General features: G+C 51.5%; 1 protein-coding gene across 2 annotated transcripts; it reads right to left on the bottom strand.

Moving 5' to 3' along the window:
- Positions 1 to 3265: 3265 nt before the first annotated feature.
- On the bottom strand, positions 3266 to 19112 carry acbd3 (acyl-CoA binding domain containing 3). 2 transcript variants are annotated; one of them, XM_012962605.3, is made up of 8 exons: positions 18770 to 19112; positions 13807 to 13948; positions 13563 to 13703; positions 10606 to 10764; positions 9243 to 9417; positions 7712 to 7913; positions 6665 to 6958; positions 3266 to 6127 (listed from the first exon to the last, which is right to left on the bottom strand). In XM_012962605.3, the coding sequence occupies exons 1-8, from the start codon at positions 19002 to 19004 to the stop codon at positions 5916 to 5918; spliced, it is 1560 nt and encodes a 519-aa protein (XP_012818059.2). In that variant the 5' UTR covers positions 19005 to 19112; the 3' UTR covers positions 3266 to 5915.
- Between the last annotated feature and the right edge of the window lie 1882 nt (positions 19113 to 20994).

The raw sequence follows: 20994 nt of genomic DNA, 5'->3' as shown, positions 1-20994 counted from the left end.
CGTGGGAGTGTTTCATTGCTGACTCGCTCAATAGTAAGAAACCCAAGTCTGGCTTGGGACTCCTCCAGTTACATGGGAGTAGGAGAAACAATAGGTTAGCTGAAAGCAGTTCTAATGTGTAGCGCTGGCTGAAAGCTCAGACTCAGGCACACTTTACTGCTGCGCTGCAAGTTGGAGTGATATCCCCCCTCCCCCCAGCAGCCGATCAGCAGAACAATGGGAAGGGAGCAAGATAGCAGCTCCCAGTAGGTATCAGAATAGCACTCAATAGTAAGAAATCCAAGTCCGGCTTGGGACTCCTCCAGTTACATGGGAGTAGGAGAAACAATAGGTTAGCTGAAAGCAGTTCTAATGTGTAGCGCTGGCTGAAAGCTCAGACTCAGGCACACTTTACTGCTGCGCTGCAAGTTGGAGTGATATCCCCCCCCCCTCACCCCCAGCAGCCGATCAGCAGAACAATGGGAAGGGAGCAAGATAGCAGCTCCCAGTAGGTATCAGAACAGCACTCAATAGTAAGAAATCCAAGTCCGGCTTGGGACTCCTCCAGTTACATGGGAGTAGGAGAAACAATAGGTTAGCTGAAAGCAGTTCTAATGTGTAGCGCTGGCTGAAAGCTCAGACTCAGGCACAATGCACTGAGATGGCGCTATCCCCACCTACAGGTGGGCAATATTGGGCTAATTTGGTCGTTTGGCCCTGGGGTGTCAGTCGATCCAACTAATTTTTAAACCTGCCCGATCGAGATCTGGCCGTTTTCAGGTCAGGTATCGGTTGGGCAGGCTCGTCGGTAGTGCCCCTACATGGGCCGATAAGCTGCTGAATTGGTCTAAGGGACTGATATCAGCAGCTAAAATGGGCCCGTGTAGGGGCACCTTAAGAGCTGTAGAAGCGAGTGCCACATCACTGAGCCAATGCAGCCCTCCACCTGACCAGAAAATCACCTGCCCAATAGATATCTATGATTGTCAGGCAGATATCTGTCAGTGAGGGCCCCATACACAGGCGGATAAGCTGCTCAATTGGTCTGAGGACCTGAATCGCCATCTTAAATCTGCCCTTATACGGCCGCCTTAAGTTACTGAGAAATGAGACGTCAGGGTGTTGCTCTGCTTAGAACTGACCAGAAAAACCTCAGATGACTTCTCTGTTAACTTTATTTAATCAGCATCACAAGATTCTCCATTTTGGCCAACTGGTTACAGACGTGTGTTAGTTTGTGAGAAATGGAACTCGTGCTGATTAACCAATGAGGTTCATGAGCAGAGGAGTCATGTGACACGGCTATAGTTAGTCTGAGCAACATCACAAGATCTTCCGTTCCCCGTCACTTTGGCCGACTGGCTGCTTAGAACGCACCATAGAAACATCTGATGTCTCTTAAATAAAGAAGGTGCAGGGCTCAGAGCTCCCTCCTTTCAGAAGGCTGCAGCTCACTGAATTCAGGGGGGGCCTGCTAAGCAAGTAAGTACAGGGCTGAAGAGCCCCCTTTGGGGGGAAGGGTTGGTGGGACCCCAGTCTGACACTGCTTCAAGGCTCAACTGAAATCAAATCCAAGATTTTGTGCATCCCTTAACCCAAGTCATCTGCAACTTCATTTCCAACTGTCTGGAAATGAACAGCAGGTGGCGCTGCTGTGTACCCCTGGGGTCAGCCATTCCTGCACCGGTACAGCTGGGGTGTTTGCTACAGAAACCCTACTATAGTTTATATAACTACCCCGCTGTGTAGCCCCGGGGGCAGCCATTCCTGCACTGGTACAGCTGGGGTGTTTGCTACAGAAACCCTACTATAGTTTATATAAATACCCCGCTGTGTAGCCCCGGGGGCAGCCATTCCTGCACTGGTACAGCTGGGGTGTTTGATACAGAAACCCTACTATAGTTTATATAAATACCCCGCTGTGTAGCCCCGGGGGCAGCCATTCCTGCACTGGTACAGCTGGGGTGTTTGCTACAGAAACCCTACTATAGTTTATATAAATACCCCGCTGTGTAGCCCCGGGGGCAGCCATTCCTGCACTGGTACAGCTGGGGTGTTTGCTACAGAAACCCTACTATAGTTTATATAAATACCCTGCTGTGTAGCCCCGGGGGCAGCCATTCCTGCACTGGTACAGCTGGGGTGTTTGCTACAGAAACCCTACTATAGTTTATATAAATACCCCGCTGTGTAGCCCCGGGGGCAGCCATTCCTGCACTGGTACAGCTGGGGTGTTTGCTACAGAAACCCTACTATAGTTTATATAAATACCCCGCTGTGTAGCCCCGGGGGCAGCCATTCCTGCACTGGTACAGCTGGGGTGTTTGCTACAGAAACCCTACTATAGTTTATATAAATACCCTGCTGTGTAGCCCCGGGGGCAGCCATTCCTGCACTGGTACAGCTGGGGTGTTTGCTACAGAAACCCTACTATAGTTTATATAAATACCCCGCTGTGTAGCCCCGGGGGCAGCCATTCCTGCACTGGTACAGCTGGGGTGTTTGCTACAGAAACCCTACTATAGTTTATATAAATACCCCGCTGTGTAGCCCCGGGGGCAGCCATTCCTGCACTGGTACAGCTGGGGTGTTTGCTACAGAAACCCTACTATAGTTTATATAAATACCCTGCTGTGTAGCCCCGGGGGCAGCCATTCCTGCACTGGTACAGCTGGGGTGTTTGCTACAGAAACCCTACTATAGTTTATATAAATACCCCACTGTGTAGCCCCGGGGGCAGTCATTCCTGCACTGGTACAGCTGGGGTGTTTGCTACAGAAACCCTACTATAGTTTATATAAATACCCCGCTGTGTAGCCCCGGGGGCAGCCATTCCTGCACTGGTACAGCTGGGGTGTTTGCTACAGAAACCCTACTATAGTTTATATAAATACCCCGCTGTGTAGCCCCGGGGGCAGCCATTCCTGCACCGGTACAGCTGGGGTGTTTGCTACAGAAACCCTACTATAGTTTATATAAATACCCCGCTGTGTAGCCCCGGGGGCAGCCATTCCTGCACTGGTACAGCTGGGGTGTTTGCTACAGAAACCCTACTATAGTTTATATAAATACCCCGCTGTGTAGCCCCGGGGGCAGCCATTCCTGCACTGGTACAGCTGGGGTGTTTGCTACAGAAACCCTACTATAGTTTATATAAATACCCCGCTGTGTAGCCCCGGGGGCAGCCGTTCAAGCTGTGAGAAGGCACAGGTTACAGATAAGCTCTGTAGAATACAATGGTGTTTTATCTGTAATGACCCTTATTAAGACAGACGACACACAAAGATTTTTTTAAAAGGAGAGAAATTTGTTTTAATCAGGACCAAGGTCATTGCTGTGAGAAGGGAACAAAGTCCAGCGTGGGACGCGCCCGCTGCTCGGAGACACCACGACACGTATCCAAACAAACAGAAAAAAAAGAGAGAAAACAGCCCAAGAATCGGAGATTTCCTTCCCCTTAAATATATTATTCCGAGATTGGATTCAATTGCACTTGTGCTGCGACAGCTTGAAGGCAACGGGACAGGGAACCAATAAGGAACGACGAGCAGAAGGGGCGACTGCCTGTAAAAGTGCTTTCTCCTTTGTGTCTGTGACGTATTTACATTATTCCGTGTAGCTCCGCCCACTCCCAATGCCTTTATACAAAATGGCGTCTGACCGGAGCTGCCGATTGGTCGGCCTCGGCTGAACCATTTCCTTCCCCAGCAGAAGACAAAATAAAGATTACATTAATATATTTATGTACAAATCCATGCATCGAGCAGATTGAGATATGAAAAACCTTTCACAAACTGCTACTTTTCTACCCCCCCGCGGCGTGAGTGGCGCGCTCCGCAATCAGCAGGGGCACATATATATATATATTTATAGTGTAACAACATAAAGGGACACACAGCGGTCGGGTCAGTCCGTACGATACCCACAAGGCCCGCACCCCCGGCCCGTCATGGAAAGGAGTAACCGACGCTGCAGCCTAAACTGGGATTAAAGGGGAAATCACACGGAGAAACAAAAAAAAATTCCCCACATATCAGTGCAACATAAATCAGCCAATCAGATACCTTTGTTTATTTACCCCGGGCAAAATGCAATGGTGAATCTGTGTGTTTATTACAAATTATTCAACCCCCACCTCATATCGCTTCCTACAGGATTGTGCCACACTCACACCTCCTTCCTATCATTAGAACCCAACCAAGATTTATATTTAGTACTAAATTCCGCCACTAGGTGGAGCATGAAGTGGAAGCTTTCAGCAGAGACCGCTGACTGTTGAACATCCTCGGATCATGGCAACGCTGCGAAGGCTCCAGTCCTCATTTAAAGCAGCCCAATCAGCACCTTATCACTGACTTATTACCTTTGAGCAGTTACCTCCAAGGAATGAACCCGACGAGCTCTGATGCTGCAAAGAAAGATCTCGATGCTATTCCTGCCCTCCGGCTGCACAAATACTCAGCACTTGAATGAACATCACCATATCTGGCTATGGCCCAAACAGACAACACACACTCACAGGAAGACTCGCAGGGAAACCAGGGGGTCCCTAGAAGCACTACCTACTGCCACCTACTGGTCATACTGGTGTATTTACCCTGTACCTTTCTGAACATTGAGCGCCATAAGCCCCAAACACTCGGCCCTAGGGGATCACTGTTCCATAGGGGGCCGGGTACCCCTGGACGGATTTCAAGGTGGGTGACCTACATTGACACAAAATGAAAATACACTCCCCGGGCAGCTGCTTCTGCCCCAGCAGAGTATAACCCCCCCTCCCTCATAACGTAACTCGTTTTGCTCAGGGAAAAGGTAGTCTGAGGGAAATACCCCTCTCTCCCCTACTTGAAACACAACACCAAAACCCCCCAAATCTTTCCCAATCTCCTTTCTGGCACGACAGAAATATTTCTCTTACTCTCTGTACAACCCCAGTGCCACTCAGTAACTCTGACCCTGCAGCCCATTGTGCCGCCATATTGCCACCTATTTGTAGCCAGTACCATCCTGCCCAGCAGAGGGGGGGGGGAGAGTGGGCCAATGGCTGGCGGTGCCTATATGGATTCCCCTATAAAGGGACACTCAGTAACGTGGGTGATGGAGGTCAGGCCGCAGCTGAGATGTGATTGGAAGTCTGAGTGAAAGTCCAATAGCAAATCCCGGATTCTGATGAGACTTCTACATCCAACACAATCATGTAAAGAAAGAAAATGTGACGGTCGGGGCTGGTTGGAAAGCAGAGACTTTTCCTGGGCAATAGTGGCACTGCCCCAGCTGTAAAGCAGGGAGGTGTAGTTGAGCAGTCGCTGCATAGCCACGGCACAGCTGTACACCCCCCCACTGCTGCATGGTATCTGCCTACAAGCAACAAGCCTACTTTTCCTGCACACACACTGCCATACAGACCTTCTCGTGCCAGGGGCATTCAGCCGCCAATAGGAATCCAGCAGCTTTGAACTCTGTAATCTGGTTGGCACCAGTATGGGAAAGGTATGTGTGGGACTGGTGTTCCCAGTGTCTAATGCCCTTTACTGCTGTAAGCCTAAAGCCTGCACTGGTGGGACAGGCAGGGGCCCTTTAAGAACCAGAATCCCCGCTCGGCCGATACCATTTTGCCCATGGGCAGTTGTAGTTGAGCCCGGACCCTACGCACTGGGGGAGGTGTAACACAAATTTGCTAAATAACATGGTGAGTAATACAGGACAATCCTACCATACAGAAAGCCACGTGTATGGCCTGAACACCAGTTACTCCTTTGTCCTACAATCCCCTGGCACAGATAGGGTTAAACTGCGGCAGGCAGGCAGGCTTGGTGTTGCCGGCACACAGCAGGGGGGCTGCCAGGAGGAAGAGACAACACTGATTAAAAAGGTCCAGCAAAAAGTTGTGATCCGCAGCACAGCGCCCCCTGCTGAGCTCCCAGCCCCCCCGCCCCTTATCTAGTGTAGTACACTCTGTAGTACACGGACTTGGACCTCCACAGGGAGTAGGAGTTGTCGAACTTGAGCAGGTAAACCCCCCGGCCCGGGTACTGGTGGCTGCCTGCGTACACCTCCTCGTGGCAATCCCTTCTGTACACCGGCACGATCTCGTCCAGCTGCGGCTTGTTGGCGTTCTTTTTGGCTTTCTCTTCGCTGTTTGGGTTTTCTGCGGGGGGAGAGAAGAACAGTTATAGGATTATGGGAGAACCAGGAACACCCAAAAGGCTATTAACCATTCTAATTAGACGTTAAAGGGGTGGTTTCCCTATAAATTAACATAGAATATCGTTCTCTGCGTTATACTAACACAATTTGCAGTTGGTCTTCATTTTTTACTACTACTTTTACTACTTTTTTCAGCAGCAATCTGGTTGCGAGGTTCCAGCTTACCCTAGCAACCAGGAACTGGTTTGAAAGAGAGACTGGAATATGAATAGCAGAGGGGCCTGAATACAAAAGGAAGGTAACAATTCAATTGTGGCCACACAGCAATAGTTTCTGGCTGCCGGGGTCGGCGACCCCCATCTGAAAGCTGGAAAGAGGCAGAAGGAAAATAATTCAAAAACTATAAAAAAAAGATACAGTGAAGACCAATGGAAAAGCTGCTTGGAATAGTCAATTCAATAACATACTATAGGTAAACAGCCCCTTTAGTTCTGTATATGGATTCACTGTTGCAGGGAGTAGTGTGAAATGACCTTACCGTTACCCTCATCTTCCTCCTCATCCTCACTGGACTCGCTGACATGCACACTGACGGCCGTATTAGGGGAGTCCGTCCATTCAAAATAAACCCCGAAACCAATGTCATAATTATCCGTTGCAAACTCCCAGAAGAGGTAGGAGCCTTCCTCGTGGGTGGGGACTCGCACCGTCACTACCTCGCCGCGCCCCACGGTGATCACGGAGTCGGCGTCCTGCCGGATCTTCTCTTTGAAGTCTTTTATCTGGGGGCGTGTCCACATGGAGGGTGCGGCTATCACTGGGGCGGACTCTGCTGGGGGGGAAGGGCATTGTTGAATTGGTTTATATAAAACAGCAGTTAATGCAGGTTACTGGGGAAATCCCATCAGGGGTAAATATTATCCAAGGGGACAACTGCACATCAGTATAAATAATTAAGAGTGATACTCAGAGTTCCCTGTATAACTCAGCCTGCAGCCTTGTGCCTTTATATGGGGGGCACAGAACCCCTCAGTGACTGCTAATATCCTTATCATTTACAGTAGGGGGTACATTATCCCTTATAATACATGAGTGATACTCAGAGTTCCCTGTATAACTCAGCCTGCAGCCTTGTGCCTTTATATGGGCACAGAACCCCTCAGGGACTGCTAATATCCTTATCATTTACAGTAGGGGGTACATTACCCCTTATAATACATGAGTGATACTCAGAGTTCCCTGTATAACTCAGCCTGCAGCCTTGTGCCTTTATATGGGGGGCACAGAACCCCTCAGTGACTGCTAATATCCTTATCATTTACAGTAGGGGGAACATTATCCCTTATAATACATGAGTGATACTCAGAGTTCCCTGTATAACTCAGCCTGCAGCCTTGTGCCTTTATATGGGCACAGAACCCCTCAGTGACTGCTAATATCCTTATCATTTACAGTAGGGGGTACATTATCCCTTATAATACATGAGTGATACTCAAGAGTTCCCTGTATAACCTGCAGACCACAATATAAATAAAGCCAAAACATAACAGGGAATTAATGCAGAGACAGAAGAGTGACTGCGCACCTTTGGGTCCATTCTCCAGAAGATCTTCCAGTGGGTCAGACTCCATTTCTGGTTCATTGCTGTCTAAGTGAGAGTGACTCTGGCCGTTGACTGAAGGGGTCTCACCGGGGGATGCGGCGCCTACTGAGTGCATCTTTGAGGGGGAGGTGAGCGGAGAGCAGGATCGGGCTACTGCTGCCTCCTGTTGCTTCTGTATAGCCGCCTAGATATAAAGTGTTTGCACCAATGAGCACCCATCTCTAGTATCAACATACAGGGACGGTATTTATCCTGCCTACAGAGACTGGGCATCAACAGTGCAGCTAAATGATTGGTTCCTGTGCCAGTTACATCAAGTAGGTGTTAGGGTGAAGACACACAGAGCTACTTAGTAGCAGCTACTCGTCACAGCTACTAAACTCCAGAAAATCCCCTGCCATAGACAATACTGAGAATTGCCTCTGCTAAACACACGTAGAGACAATTATCAGTAAATGATCAGCATTGTCTGTTTTAGTAGCCGTGACAAGTAGCTGCAACTAGTAGCTCAGTGTGTCTTCACCCTTAGCGTGGCTACCACAAAACCTGTTCTGGAGCCTTAAATACACTCACTGTGACCAGCACCAGAACTGTTCTAAAGCCTAAGCCAGGGGGGCTGCTGCCATAAGGCAAGTTGAGAAACTGAACTCAGGCAGCGGCACCCTGTAAGGTTCCAGGGGCGGCAAAAAGCCGTTCCAGGTAACTTTAAGATACGAATTAGTGCAGGGAGCACAACTGTGCCAGTGATGTTCCCGACCACCCAGACCCCCTCCAGCGCTGTAAAGGTAAGTGCAGTGACAGGGGGGGGGTTTGGGTGCCTAAGGTGGCATTGGGGCCTGAATCACCCCTGGCCTAAGCACATACTCAGTATGGCGAGTAAAGACACTGCTCTGTACATACCTACGCTCTGTGTTAGTCACAGTTTGTATGTGCTTAGGCTCTAGAACAATGTTACCTCTCTAGACCAGTGCTATGGCTCTAGAACATGATTATGGCTCTAGAATAGCGGTCCCCAACCTTTCTTACTCGTGAGCCACAGTCAAATGTAAAAAGACTTGGGGAGCAACACAAGCACCATAAAAGTTCATGGAGGAGCCAAATAAGGGCTGTGATTGGCTATTAGGGGCCTCTATGCACCCTATCAGCTTACAGGGGCTTTATTTGGTAGGAAATCTTGTTTTTATTCAACCAAAACTTGCCACCAAGTCAGAAATTCAAAAATAACTACCTTGTCTGGGGGCACTAAGGGCAACATTCAAGGGGTTGGTGAGCAATGTGTTGCCCCCGAGCCACCGGTTGGGGATCACTGCCCTAGAACATGGTTATGGATCTAGAACTGCTATCCAGCTCTCAAACTCCAATATGGATCTGGAACATGGCTACGGCTCTAGAACAGTGCTACAGTTGTAAATTAAACATTTTGTGGAGTGTGTATGCACCAATCACAGTGAGTGAGCTAAGGACTAGACCTGTGTAAGATACAAACATGCCCGCTTGGCAAGGCTCCCAGTACCTGCTGCTGGGCCAGTTGCACTTGGTAGAGCTGTTGCATGTACTGCTGGTAATGCTGCTCCTGGAGCTGCCGGATAAGGATCTGCTGCTGCTCAAAGTTGCCGGGGTACTGCTGGGCCGCGTACTGTTGGAACTGCACTGCTGTCTGGGAGTTCAGCGCTGCCATAATCTGCTGCCTGTAGGGAACACAAAGCAAGAGGGACCTTTACAACTCTGTTTGTCACTGTGTGGAGCCAACGGCAGAACCCGAGGCCCAGAACCGCAGAGACACTGACAGACTCCGGAAAACCCCCAGCACACAGACTGGTATTGTGGATGCACCAAATCCAAATTTTAGGTTTTGGCCAAACCCTGAATTCAAGAATCTGGATTTGGTTCAGCCAGAAGCATGGATTTAGCCAAATCCGAATCCTGCTGAAAAAGGGCTGAATTTGGCCAAATCCTGGATTCAGTGCATCCCCCAACAGGAGTAGCAGCAGCCAATCAGACTCTCCCTTACAATCAGGCAGTGGGTATGTCTGTAGCTACAGCCTGCTCTGTACATATCCCAGTTTCTATGGAACCAAGGATTTCATATTTGCGTGCCTGAAAATTGCCCCCTTGCCCCTAGGCTTGCCGTACACACGTGGGCATCCCAGCACCAACAAATAAGCAACAACATCCTGCTTAAGGGGGAAGACACACAGAGCTACTAGTAGCAGCTACTTGTTGTGACTACTAAAATAGACAATGCTGATCATTTACTGATAATTGTCTCTGTGTTTAGCAGAGGCAATTCTCAGTATTGTCTATGGCAAGAAGATTTTCTGGCTTTTAGTAGCCGTGACAAGTAGCTGCTACTAAGTAGCTCTGTGTGTCATCACCCTAATGCTAATGCCTGGGGCAGTGTAGCTCTCTGCTCAGTGTAGCGACTGCTTTGTTTAACCGCCAGCGTCTCGCTGCTGCTTCTCTGTATGTAAATACTGGGCCGTCGGCTATTTTTATCCATCGCTCCTGGCGAGTCTCAAGTTTCCCTTTGGTCGGCTGCACTCAACTACACAGTGTGGGGTTACTGAAAGGCATCACCGTGTCGGCACTGCCGAGCCTCAACCTGTGGCTCAGTGAAACTGTAACTCCCAGTTGGGAAAGGAACACTGATCCCAAAGGGCGGCCCATTTAGACTGGAGTTAGAGAGGATTCCACCAGCAGCACAGAAAAGGGAATGGTAAGTAAAGGGCAGCGCAGCTCCTTGCCATGCAATGATACAGGCCTGCGGGGTGGGGGCAACACTTACAGAATCTGCCCCTATTTGCACCAATAAAAGTGACAGCTGATTGGTTGCTGTACCCACGTTTGTACATAGAAGATATATGTGAAATATTTACTTCTGCTGCTCCATACGGAACCGCTCGTCTTCGGCCCGCAACCTCTCCTCTTCCTCGCGCCTCTGCCTCTCCTCCTCTTCTTTCCTTCGCCTTTCCTCTTCTCTCTGTAAGCGCTCTCGCTCCTCCTCCTCTTTCCTCCGACGCTCCTCCTCCTCCCTCCTGTTATAAAAAAAAAAAAAAAAAGACAGCTTTAAATGGGTTGCTCAGCTTTAACTGTTACTATGATGCAGAGAGTGATATTCTGAGACAATTTGCAATTGGTCTTCATTTTTTATTATTTGTAGTTTTTTAGTTATTTCATTTTCAGTCCAGGAGCTCTCCAGTTTGGAGTGTCAGCAGCTATTTGGTTACTAGGGTCCAAGTTACCGTAGCAACCAGGGAGTGGTTTGGATGAGAGACTGGTATATGAATAGGAAAGGGGCTGGATAGAAAAGAAAGTTACAAAAAGTAACAATAACAATAAAATTGGAAGAAGGCGGCACGTAATTAAAAAAACAAACTAACAAATAAATAATGAAGACCAATTGAAAAGTTGCTCATAATTGGCCATTCTAACAAACTAAAAGTTAATATAGAGGTGAATCAAGCCTGAACCACAGAATAGGAAAAAGCACAGAGATACAGGGGACATAATGGCACACAAGTAGATGCCAGCTCTATGCCGGGTATCCCACCCACGGCCCACAAAGGGTTAAATCTGATTCTGGCCCATTACTCTCCCTACGTTACGCCGTTATATCTGCAGATTGCAGTTCAACTCGAGTTATAGGAGTCAATGGCTGTCGGGGCCCAAGACAGGCAGAACGATAGGCAGCTGTTGTGCATCTGGGGGAATGGAGGGCACAGCACACAGGAGGCTTCTGATTGGAGAATGTTCCTGCATACTAATCAACCCTTAGTTCTCTGGCCCCGCAGAGCTGCCCAAGCCCCCCAATGCTGGAAACCAAGGAACAGAAAAGCCCCAGAAAAACCTGCAGAGATGCCCCTTAGCTACTTATGGTGTAGAGATTGATATTCTGAAACAATTTGCAATTGGCCTTTGTTGTTTATTATTTGCGGTTTTTGAATTATTTGGCTTTTTGTTCAGCAGCTCTCCAGTTCGGAATCTTAGCAGCTATTTGGTTGCTATGAGTCCAATTTAACCTAGCAACCAGGCAGTGATTTGAAAGAAAGACAGGAATATGAGGAGGGGCCTGAATAGAAAGCTAAGTAATAAAAAGTAACAATGACGGCACAATTGGAGCCTCATGGAGCAATCGTTTTTGGATGCCGGGGTCAGTGACCCCCATTTGAAAGCTGCAGAGAGACTGAGGAGGAATGAAAACAATCCAGTTTGCTGCACTGGTGTATCTGGTGTTATACTTCCCCTTTACTGTGACACTTAGTGAACATGAGAGTCAGCTGGGAGCAGAGACTGTGGGGAAGAGAGGACTTTGTGCATTCACTTCCACAATATTTAAAGGGCAAGTAAAGGCTAGAGTAATGACAGACATGTAAGGCGTAGCGCTGCTGGTCATGGGGAGCAGAAAGGGAGGATCGTTCTGTACAAGCCTTATTCTTATAGGGTCCTGCAGATTGGCAGCTCCCGCCCAATAGGCATAGAAGCAATTACACTGCAATCTGGAACGTTCTAGGCATTTACATGGAAAGGGAACAAGAGCAAAGGGAATAGGAATATTCCAGCGACAGGAAGCAGCGTGAGGAATGAGGTTACGCACTAATGAGAAGATTGCGCTGCTCAAGGGGTTCAGTCGCACAGCTAAAGCATTTGCTTCCCAGTTATAAATATTGCTGTTTATTGCTACAAACAAAATGTTTCCCCTCACTGTTGGGCGCCCAACGCATTGACACACCCTTTTGGTTCTCCTTTTATAAGTGTGTTAACTGTAACCCCCCAGCCTGTTGTCCCTTCTCTACCCTGGGGCAGGGGGCGCTGCTGCCAAGAGCCCCCAAAGATACCAGGGGGGCTGCTGCCGAGAGCCCCCAAAGATACCAGGGGGGCTGCTGCCAAGAGCCCCCAAAGATACCAGGGGGGCTGCTGCCAAGAGCCCCCAAAGATACCAGGGGGCCTGCTGCCAAGAGCCCCCAAAGATATCAGGGGGGCTGCTGCCGAGAGCCCCCAAAGATACCAGGGGGGCTGCTGCCAAGAGCCCCCAAAGATACCAGGGGGGCTGCTGCCAAGAGCCCCCAAAGATACCAGGGGGGCTGCTGCCGAGAGCCCCCAAAGATACCAGGGGGGCTGCTGCCAAGAGCCCCCAAAGATACCAGGGGGGCTGCTGCCAAGAGCCCCCAAAGATATCAGGGGGGCTGCTGCCGAGAGCCCCCAAAGATATCAGGGGGGCTGCTGCCGAGAGCCCCCAAAGATACCAGGGGCACTGCTGCCGAGAGCCCCCAAAGATACCAGGGGGGCTGCTGCCGAGAGCCCCCAAAGATACCAGGGGGGCTGCTGCCGAGAGCCCCCAAAGATACCAGGGGGGCTGCTGCCGAGAGCCCCCAAAGATACCAGGGGGGCTGCTGCCGAGAGCCCCCAAAGATACCAGGGGGGCTGCTGCCGAGAGCCCCCAAAGATACCAGGGGGGGCTGCTGGCGAGAGCCCCCAAAGATACCAGGGGGGCTGCTGCCGAGAGCCCCCAAAGATACCAGGGGGGCTGCTGCCGAGAGCCCCCAAAGATACCAGGGGGGCTGCTGCCGAGAGCCCCCAAAGATACCAGGGGGGGCTGCTGGCGAGAGCCCCCAAAGATACCAGGGGGGCTGCTGCCGAGAGCCCCCAAAGATACCAGGGGGGGCTGCTGGCGAGAGCCCCCAAAGATACCATGGGCGGCAAAAATGCTCTCCTTTAAGAGCCAAATTTCAGTTTAATGCAGAAATTAGGGTATACTAACACTGGGAGCGCAATTGTGCCCCCCCCAAGTACAAAGCTATAGAATCAGCCAATCACAGAGCCCATGACAGATTACCTCCTCCTCTCCTGCTCCTCCCGCTCGATCTTGTGGGACGTGACGTAAGTGGAGAATAGGTGACAGCATCTATTGAGCAGCGATACGAACTCTGTCATGGCTTCCTGTCTGTCCATGTTGCCCAAGGCGGCCCATTCTTTCCTGCAGGAAGCAGAGAGATACAGTAGGTCAGCGGGGGCTGGAATATGAAGTGAAACCGGATTGGCTGAGCGGGGCAGTTTTCCCTGGGCTGTGGGGGTTTTACCTTCGGTCGTTGCCCAGAACATCAAAGAACCCAACTTCGGGGCAGGTGTCAGGGTTATAGGGGCCCAGGAGCACCTGCTTGTGTAGGGCCACCAGCCTCAGCTTCTCTTCATAGGTCGGGTGGAAAGCCTTGCCGTCCTTCTCTGTGAAAACAACAGAGAATCATGGGAAATCAGAACATGTAGGTCACACTGGATCATATGGAACAGGAATCTGCCCCCTGAACCAACATAAATTCACAGATGGTGCCCTGGGCGGAATCAAACCTTGGACCCCAGACCTGCAAGTCTGACAGCTGAACCCCATTGCTCCCCACACTAGCAGCCCTTTTGTGAGCATAGCAAGGAATACACAGGTATAGGCCATTTCTGATTACTTGGAGCCGGCAGAACGAATCGGATCCCATTACCGTTCTGTTAGTTAATGGGGCACTGATGGAATCTGAGAAACCCGAGCCGAGTCGCCTCAATAGATTAATTACCAGCCAACCTATCAGATCCAACACATACAGCAGCTAATGGGCCCTACCCCAGGGTACCCACCTGGGCCCCCCCAGCAGGATCAGAGCTTATCATAATGCCCCATTACTGAGCCTTTCTCTGTTTCTTTAGAACCAATCAGCAAGTAGCATTTACTCACAACGAGCATCTAACCGGATTGTTGCTTTAAAATAAACTTTTAACTTGCAGCAATGTCCCCAAATGACAGCTATTTCCCAAGGCGCAATTCTAATGAGCTGCTTGTACTGCTAATGAGCACCCTGTGGCCTCTACACTCCCCTGTATCCCTGCCTAAAAACAAATATCTGATACACTAAATATAGTTCCTACTGCAACAATTTAGGAAGAGTTTGTGCATTGTGTCACTGTGGGGAGGGATCAGATAGGGTCTGTGCCATAAAGCAGGGCAGGACTGCTGCTTACAATGGGGGGATCAGATAGGATCTGTGCCACTGTGACAGAATGCTCTGTTATACAGATAGCTAGAATCTCAGCCATAAAGCAGGGCAGGACTGCTGCTTACAATGGGGGGATCAGATAGGATCTGTGCCACTGTAACAGAATGCTCTGTTATACAGATAGCTAGAATCTCAGCCATAAAGCAGGGCAGGACTGCTGCTTACAATGGGGGGGATCAGATAGGATCTGTGCCACTGTGACAGAATGCTCTGTTATACAGATAGCTAGAATCTCAGCCATAAAGCAGGGCAGGACTGCTGCTTACAATGGGGGGGATCAGATAGGATCTGTGCCACTGTGACAGAATGCTCTGTTATACAGATAGCTAGAATCTCAGCCATAAAGCAGGGCAGGACTGCTGCTTACAATGGGGGGATCAGATAGGATCTGTGCCACTGTGACAGAATGCTCTGTTATACAGATAGCTAGAATCTCAGCCATAAAGCAGGGCAGGACTGCTGCTTACAATGGGGGGATCAGATAGGATCTGTGCCACTGTGACAGAATGCTCTGTTATACAGATAGCTAGAATCTCAGCCATAAAGCAGGGCAGGACTGCTGCTTACAATGGGGGGATCAGATAGGATCTGTGCCACTGTGACAGAATGCTCTGTTATACAGATAGCTAGAATCCCAGCCATAAAGCAGGGCAGGACTGCTGCTTACAATGGGGGGATCAGATAGGATCTGTGCCACTGTGACAGAATGCTCTGTTATACAGATAGCTAGAATCTCAGCCATAAAGCAGGGCAGGACTGCTGCTTACAATGGGGGGATCAGATAGGATCTGTGCCACTGTGACAGAATGCTCTGTTATACAGATAGCTAGAATCTCAGCCATAAAGCAGGGCAGGACTGCTGCTTACAATGGGGGGATCAGATATGATCTGTGCCACTGTGACAGAATGCTCTGTTATACAGATAGCTAGAATCTCAGCCATAAAGCAGGGCAGGACTGCTGCTTATATTGTTTATCCAGGGTAGAACATAATTCACATGTGTATCAGATGGCTTACTCCAAAGTGGTTGCCGGGGTCAGTGACCCTGGTAGCATTTTTATTCCCTGGCCTGAAAGAGGAGGACAATAATTCAAGAGCTATAAACAATTAGACATATGGCATAATCTACTAAAAGTTGAATTTAAAGGTGATCTTCCCCTTTATAGATTGTTATTCTATATAATAATAATAATAATAATAATAATAATAATGATAAGGTCAGTCCCAGTTATATCCCTGCGCTGCAATTCAGCAGTCGGAACTGGCAACGTTTACCTGCCCCTATTGTAAATACAAAACAGGCTACTAAAGTGGAATTATGGCTCCTGTACCCTGTGCTGATTCATTTGGGTTTCTCATTAGATTTTGATAGGAGGTTTATTATTACTAATTATTATTATTGTTGTTGTTATTATTATTATTATTATCAACATCAATAATAATAGCAATAACAATAACAGTCATAAGAATAATTATGATGATAAAAATAATTACCATACTACTACTAATAATAATTACTATAATACTACTAGTAATAATAACAATAATAATAAACTTCCTATCAAAATTTAATGAGAAACACAAAGTTTTTATTGAGTTTTGCAACTGAAGGGAAGGTCGCCTTTACATACAATATTTATCACGTTATCCCATATGTCTAATTGCTTTTAGTTCTTGAATTATTATCCTCCCCTTTCTGCCTCTTTCAGGCCTGGGAATGAAAATGTTACTAGGGTCAGTGACCCCGGCAACCACAAGGATTCTGTTCGGACTGCTGAGTGATATAAGCCCGTGACAGTGGCACCGACCGTCGGATGGTTCTAGGGATAAATGAAATTGCCAATTTATGGAGAGAAGCAGCGATGGCAAAGTATCTGTTTGTGCTGGGGGTAAGCAGGCACGCTAAACTGGCACCGGGCACGCTAAACTGGCCCCGGGCACGCTGAACTGGCACCGGGCACGCTGAACTGGCCCCGGGCATGCAGGGGAATACTAACCGGAGAGAGCAGGAAGTGGCTGAACTTACGTGACACGCTGAGCTTACAATTCACTGCGCAAACAAATGACAGCAGGAGCCCAAAGCAAACAGCAGCGCCACGAGCAACTGATGTGGGACTGTCACTCCTACTGGGGGGCACAGATAAAGGGGCAACTATGCAGGATGGGGAATGAACAGCTGAAACCTTCTGGCCTGGCAGCATTTTAATCATGGCAGCATTTTTATCATGGCAGCCAGGGAGATGGTCACAGCATTATGTACCCACTCTAGGCAGCGGGCAAGTCAGGGCATTCTGGGCAAGGGGCCACAAGGGAAACAGATGGCATGGCTCAGAGCTGATGTCTGACAAGATGTCTGTGCCATCCTTCCAACAACAGTGGCAAGGCACGTGCCAGTAGCAGTAGGACTTGGTGCAGTGCCAGGCTGCCAGAAGCAGGGATACCCAGTGCAGCGCCAGGCTGCCAGATGCAGGGATACCCAGTGCAGCGCCAGGCTGCCAGATGCAGAGATACCCAGTGCAGTGCCAGGCTGCCAGTTGCAGGGATACCCAGTGCAGTGCCAGGCTGCCAGGAGCAGGGATACCCAGTGCAGTGCCAGGCTGCCAGTTGCAGGGATACCCAGTGCAGTGCCAGGCTGCCAGTTGCAGGGATACCCAGTGCAGTGCCAGGCTGCCAGGAGCAGGGATACCCAGTGCAGCAGTAGAAGTGAGTCCCTGTGCCAGCCGTACAGGGGAAGCGATACCCTGACTCATAGCAAGAGTGGCGCCATGTAACTCAATATCAGTGATACCCTGTTCCAGCGATAGTGCCAGGCTGGGAGTACCAGCTACATCTACTGGCATATAGACAGCACCCACAGGTACCAGTGATACCCAGAGCCGGGGTAACAGTCACAGCGAGACTAAGTACCAGGGTGACAGCAAAAGGCTGGCAATGCCACCAGGGGGCGACCTTGGGGTCGCCAGGGCCAGGCTGATTGCACCCTGGGTAGTTGTTCCCAGGCCGAGCGCAGCGGGGGTAGTCTGTGCCAGGCTGAGTGCAGCAGGAGTAGTCTGTGCCAGGCTGGGAGCACTGGGGGCAGAGGTGCCAGGCTAAGTGCAGCAGGAGTAGTCTGTGCCAGGCTGAGCGCACTGGGGGCAGAGGTGCCAGGCTAAGTGCAGCAGGAGTAGTCTGTGCCAGGCTGAGCGCACTGGGGGCAGAGGTGCCAGGCTAAGTGCAGCAGGAGTAGTCTGTGCCAGGCTAAGTGCAGCAGGAGTAGTCTGTGCCAGGCTGAGCGCACTGGGGGCAGAGGTGCCAGACTGAGTGCAGCAGGAGTAGTCTGTGCCAGGCTGAGCGCACTGGGGGCAGAGGTGCCAGGCTAAGTGCAGCAGGAGTAGTCTGTGCCAGGCTGAGCGCACTGGGGGCAGAGGTGCCAGGCTAAGTGCAGCAGGAGTAGTCTGTGCCAGGCTGAGCGCACTGGGGGCAGAGGTGCCAGGCTAAGTGCAGCAGGAGTAGTCTGTGCCAGGCTGAGCGCACTGGGGGCAGAGGTGCCAGGCTAAGTGCAGCAGGAGTAGTCTGTGCCAGGCTGAGCGCACTGGGGGCAGAGGTGCCAGACTGAGTGCAGCAGGAGTAGTCTGTGCCAGGCTGGGAGCACTGGGGGCAGAGGTGCCAGGCTAAGTGCAGCAGGAGTAGTCTGTGCCAGGCTGGGAGCACTGGGGGCAGAGGTGCCAGGCTAAGTGCAGCAGGAGTAGTCTGTGCCAGGCTGAGCGCACTGGGGGCAGAGGTGCCAGGCTAAGTGCAGCAGGAGTAGTCTGTGCCAGGCTGGGAGCACCGGGAGCAGAGGTAGGTGGGCAGGCAGGGGGCAGAGGTAGGTGGGCAGGCAGGGGGCAGAGGTAGGTGGGCAGGCAGGGGGCAGAGGTAGGTGGGCAGGCAGGGGGCAGAGGTAGGTGGGCAGGCAGGGGGCAGAGGTAGGTGGGCAGGCAGGGGGCAGAGGTATAGGTGGGCAGGCAGGGGGCAGTACCAAGCTTACCTTTAAAGAACCTGAGGGCGAGGCCATAGAGCTCCCCCAGGCTGAAGCCCCAGCGCTGCTCCATACTAAGGGCCGCCGCCTCTGTCTGTGCCCGCAGCTCCAGGCTCAAGCCTTCCCCCTCCTCCCCGAGTGGGACATCCCCCAGGCCGGGGCGGCCCAGTTCCTCGGAGTCCGGGCTCAGGGTTAACCCGTCTATAGACACCTCCAGCCGCTCTGCGCCGCTCACCACCGCCATCCTACTGCCCTCACAGCGCCGGCCACGTCCCGACTTCCGGCTCCACCACTTCGGCTACGCGGGGCCGCGCACGTCACCTCCGCCAGGGGCTGAGCTTGGGGGTGCGGGGACGCGCAAACCCTCAATTGGTCCAAACGCGTCAAGTGTGAGGGGGGCGCGCATGGGGGCGGGGCTTAGCCATCCAATGATGATTCACTGTATCCCGGTGGCCTGTCAGTGGGGGAGACGGGCTGTCAGTGTAGCAACATGGCCGCTGTTATGGGAGCGCAGCTGTACTGCTGGCATAGGGGTTACATGGCAGCCATAGGGGTGAGGCTTGGGGCACAGACTGGAGGGAGAATGGGAATTTATAGTTACACAGTTACAAGCTGCCCGTACTATGGGGGTCCTCCTGCTATTGTGGCCGCAGCTTTCTGTATTCCAACCGTACCCAGTGTGGCTCAACTCCCAGAACTCCATTATGTCTTGTTCTACCTCACATTTCGCCCCCACCCCTCCCCCTCAGATTGGGCACTTCCCCACCCCCCTCAGATTGGGCACATCCCCACCCCCCTCAGATTGGGCACTTCCCCACCCCCCTCAGATTGGGCACATCCCCACCCCCCTCAGATTGGGCACATCCCCACCCCCCTCAGATTGGGTGCCCCCACCCCTCCCCCTCAGATTGGGCACTTCCCCACCCCCTCAGATTGGGCACTTCCCCACCCCCCTCAGATTGGGCACTTCCCCGCCCCCTTCAGATTGGGCACTTCCCCACCCCCCTCAGATTGGGCACTTCCCCACCCCCTCAGATTGGGTGCCCCACCCCCACAGATTGGGCACATTCCCACCCCCACAGATTGGGCACATCCCCACCCCCACAGATTGGGTGCCCCCACCCCCACAGATTGGGCACTTCCCCACCCCCACAGATTGGGTGCCCCCACCCCCACAGATTGGGCACTTCCCCACCCCCACAGATTGGGCACTTCCCCACCCCCACAGATTGGGTGCCCCCACCCCCACAGATTGGGCACATCCCCACCCCCACAGATTGGGCACATCCCCACCCCCACAGATTGGGTGCCCCCACCCCCTTCAGATTGGGTGCCCCCACCCCCACAGATTGGGCACATCCCCACCCCCACAGATTGGGTGCCCCCACCCCCTTCAGATTGGGTGCCCCCACCCCCACAGATTGGGTGCCCCACCCCCTTCAGATTGGGTGCCCCCACCCCCTTCAGATTGGGTGCCCCCACCCCCACAGATTGGGTGCCCCACCCCCTTCAGATTGGGTGCCCCCACCCCCTTCAGATTGGGCACTTCCCCACCCCCACAGATTGGGTGCCCCCACCCCCTTCAGATTGGGCACTTCCCCACCCCCACAGATTGGGTGCCCCCACCCCCTTCAGATTGGGTGCCCCCACCCCCACAGATTGGGTGCCCCCACCCCCACAGATTGGGCACTTCCCCACCCCCACAGATTGGGCCCCCCTGCTCTGTCTCTGGCAGTAGAGCTACTAATAAAACACAGTATGTACAATTGGATGAGGGGGCCATACATGAGATTTGTTCATTGGGCGAGGTCGCCAAACGAGTGGGTGTAAAGGTGGCCGATATCGGGCTAATTTAATCATTAACAATTGAATCACAACAGCGGGCATAGGTGTCGTCAGACCGAGGACTGCATCAATGAGCCGATCTGATGGGAAATCAAACCCGCCCAATTGAGATTTGCCCAATTTTAGGCCAGATGTTGGTCTGCCAGTCGAGGGTGCCCATACACGGGCAGATAAGCTGCAGAATCGGTCTGAAGGACGGATATCGGCACCTGAAATCTGCCCGTGTATGGCCTCCTTATGCTGGGCGGCTGATCTCGGCTGTATAGGGATTAAAGCAGCCGTACACATGCCTGCAGGGTACCCAGGGGCCAGAGGGCATATGAGGGGGTCACACCCAGAGGAGACTCACACAACCCAACTGACCCCGGTAACCTACAGCAACTAATGAG

The sequence above is a fragment of the Xenopus tropicalis genome, chromosome 5, assembly GCF_000004195.4.
Source record: "Xenopus tropicalis strain Nigerian chromosome 5, UCB_Xtro_10.0, whole genome shotgun sequence".
Taxonomy (NCBI): domain Eukaryota; kingdom Metazoa; phylum Chordata; class Amphibia; order Anura; family Pipidae; genus Xenopus; species Xenopus tropicalis.
The sequence above is the reverse complement of the archived record's forward strand: the minus strand, read 5'-3'. Positions and strand labels throughout refer to the sequence as shown.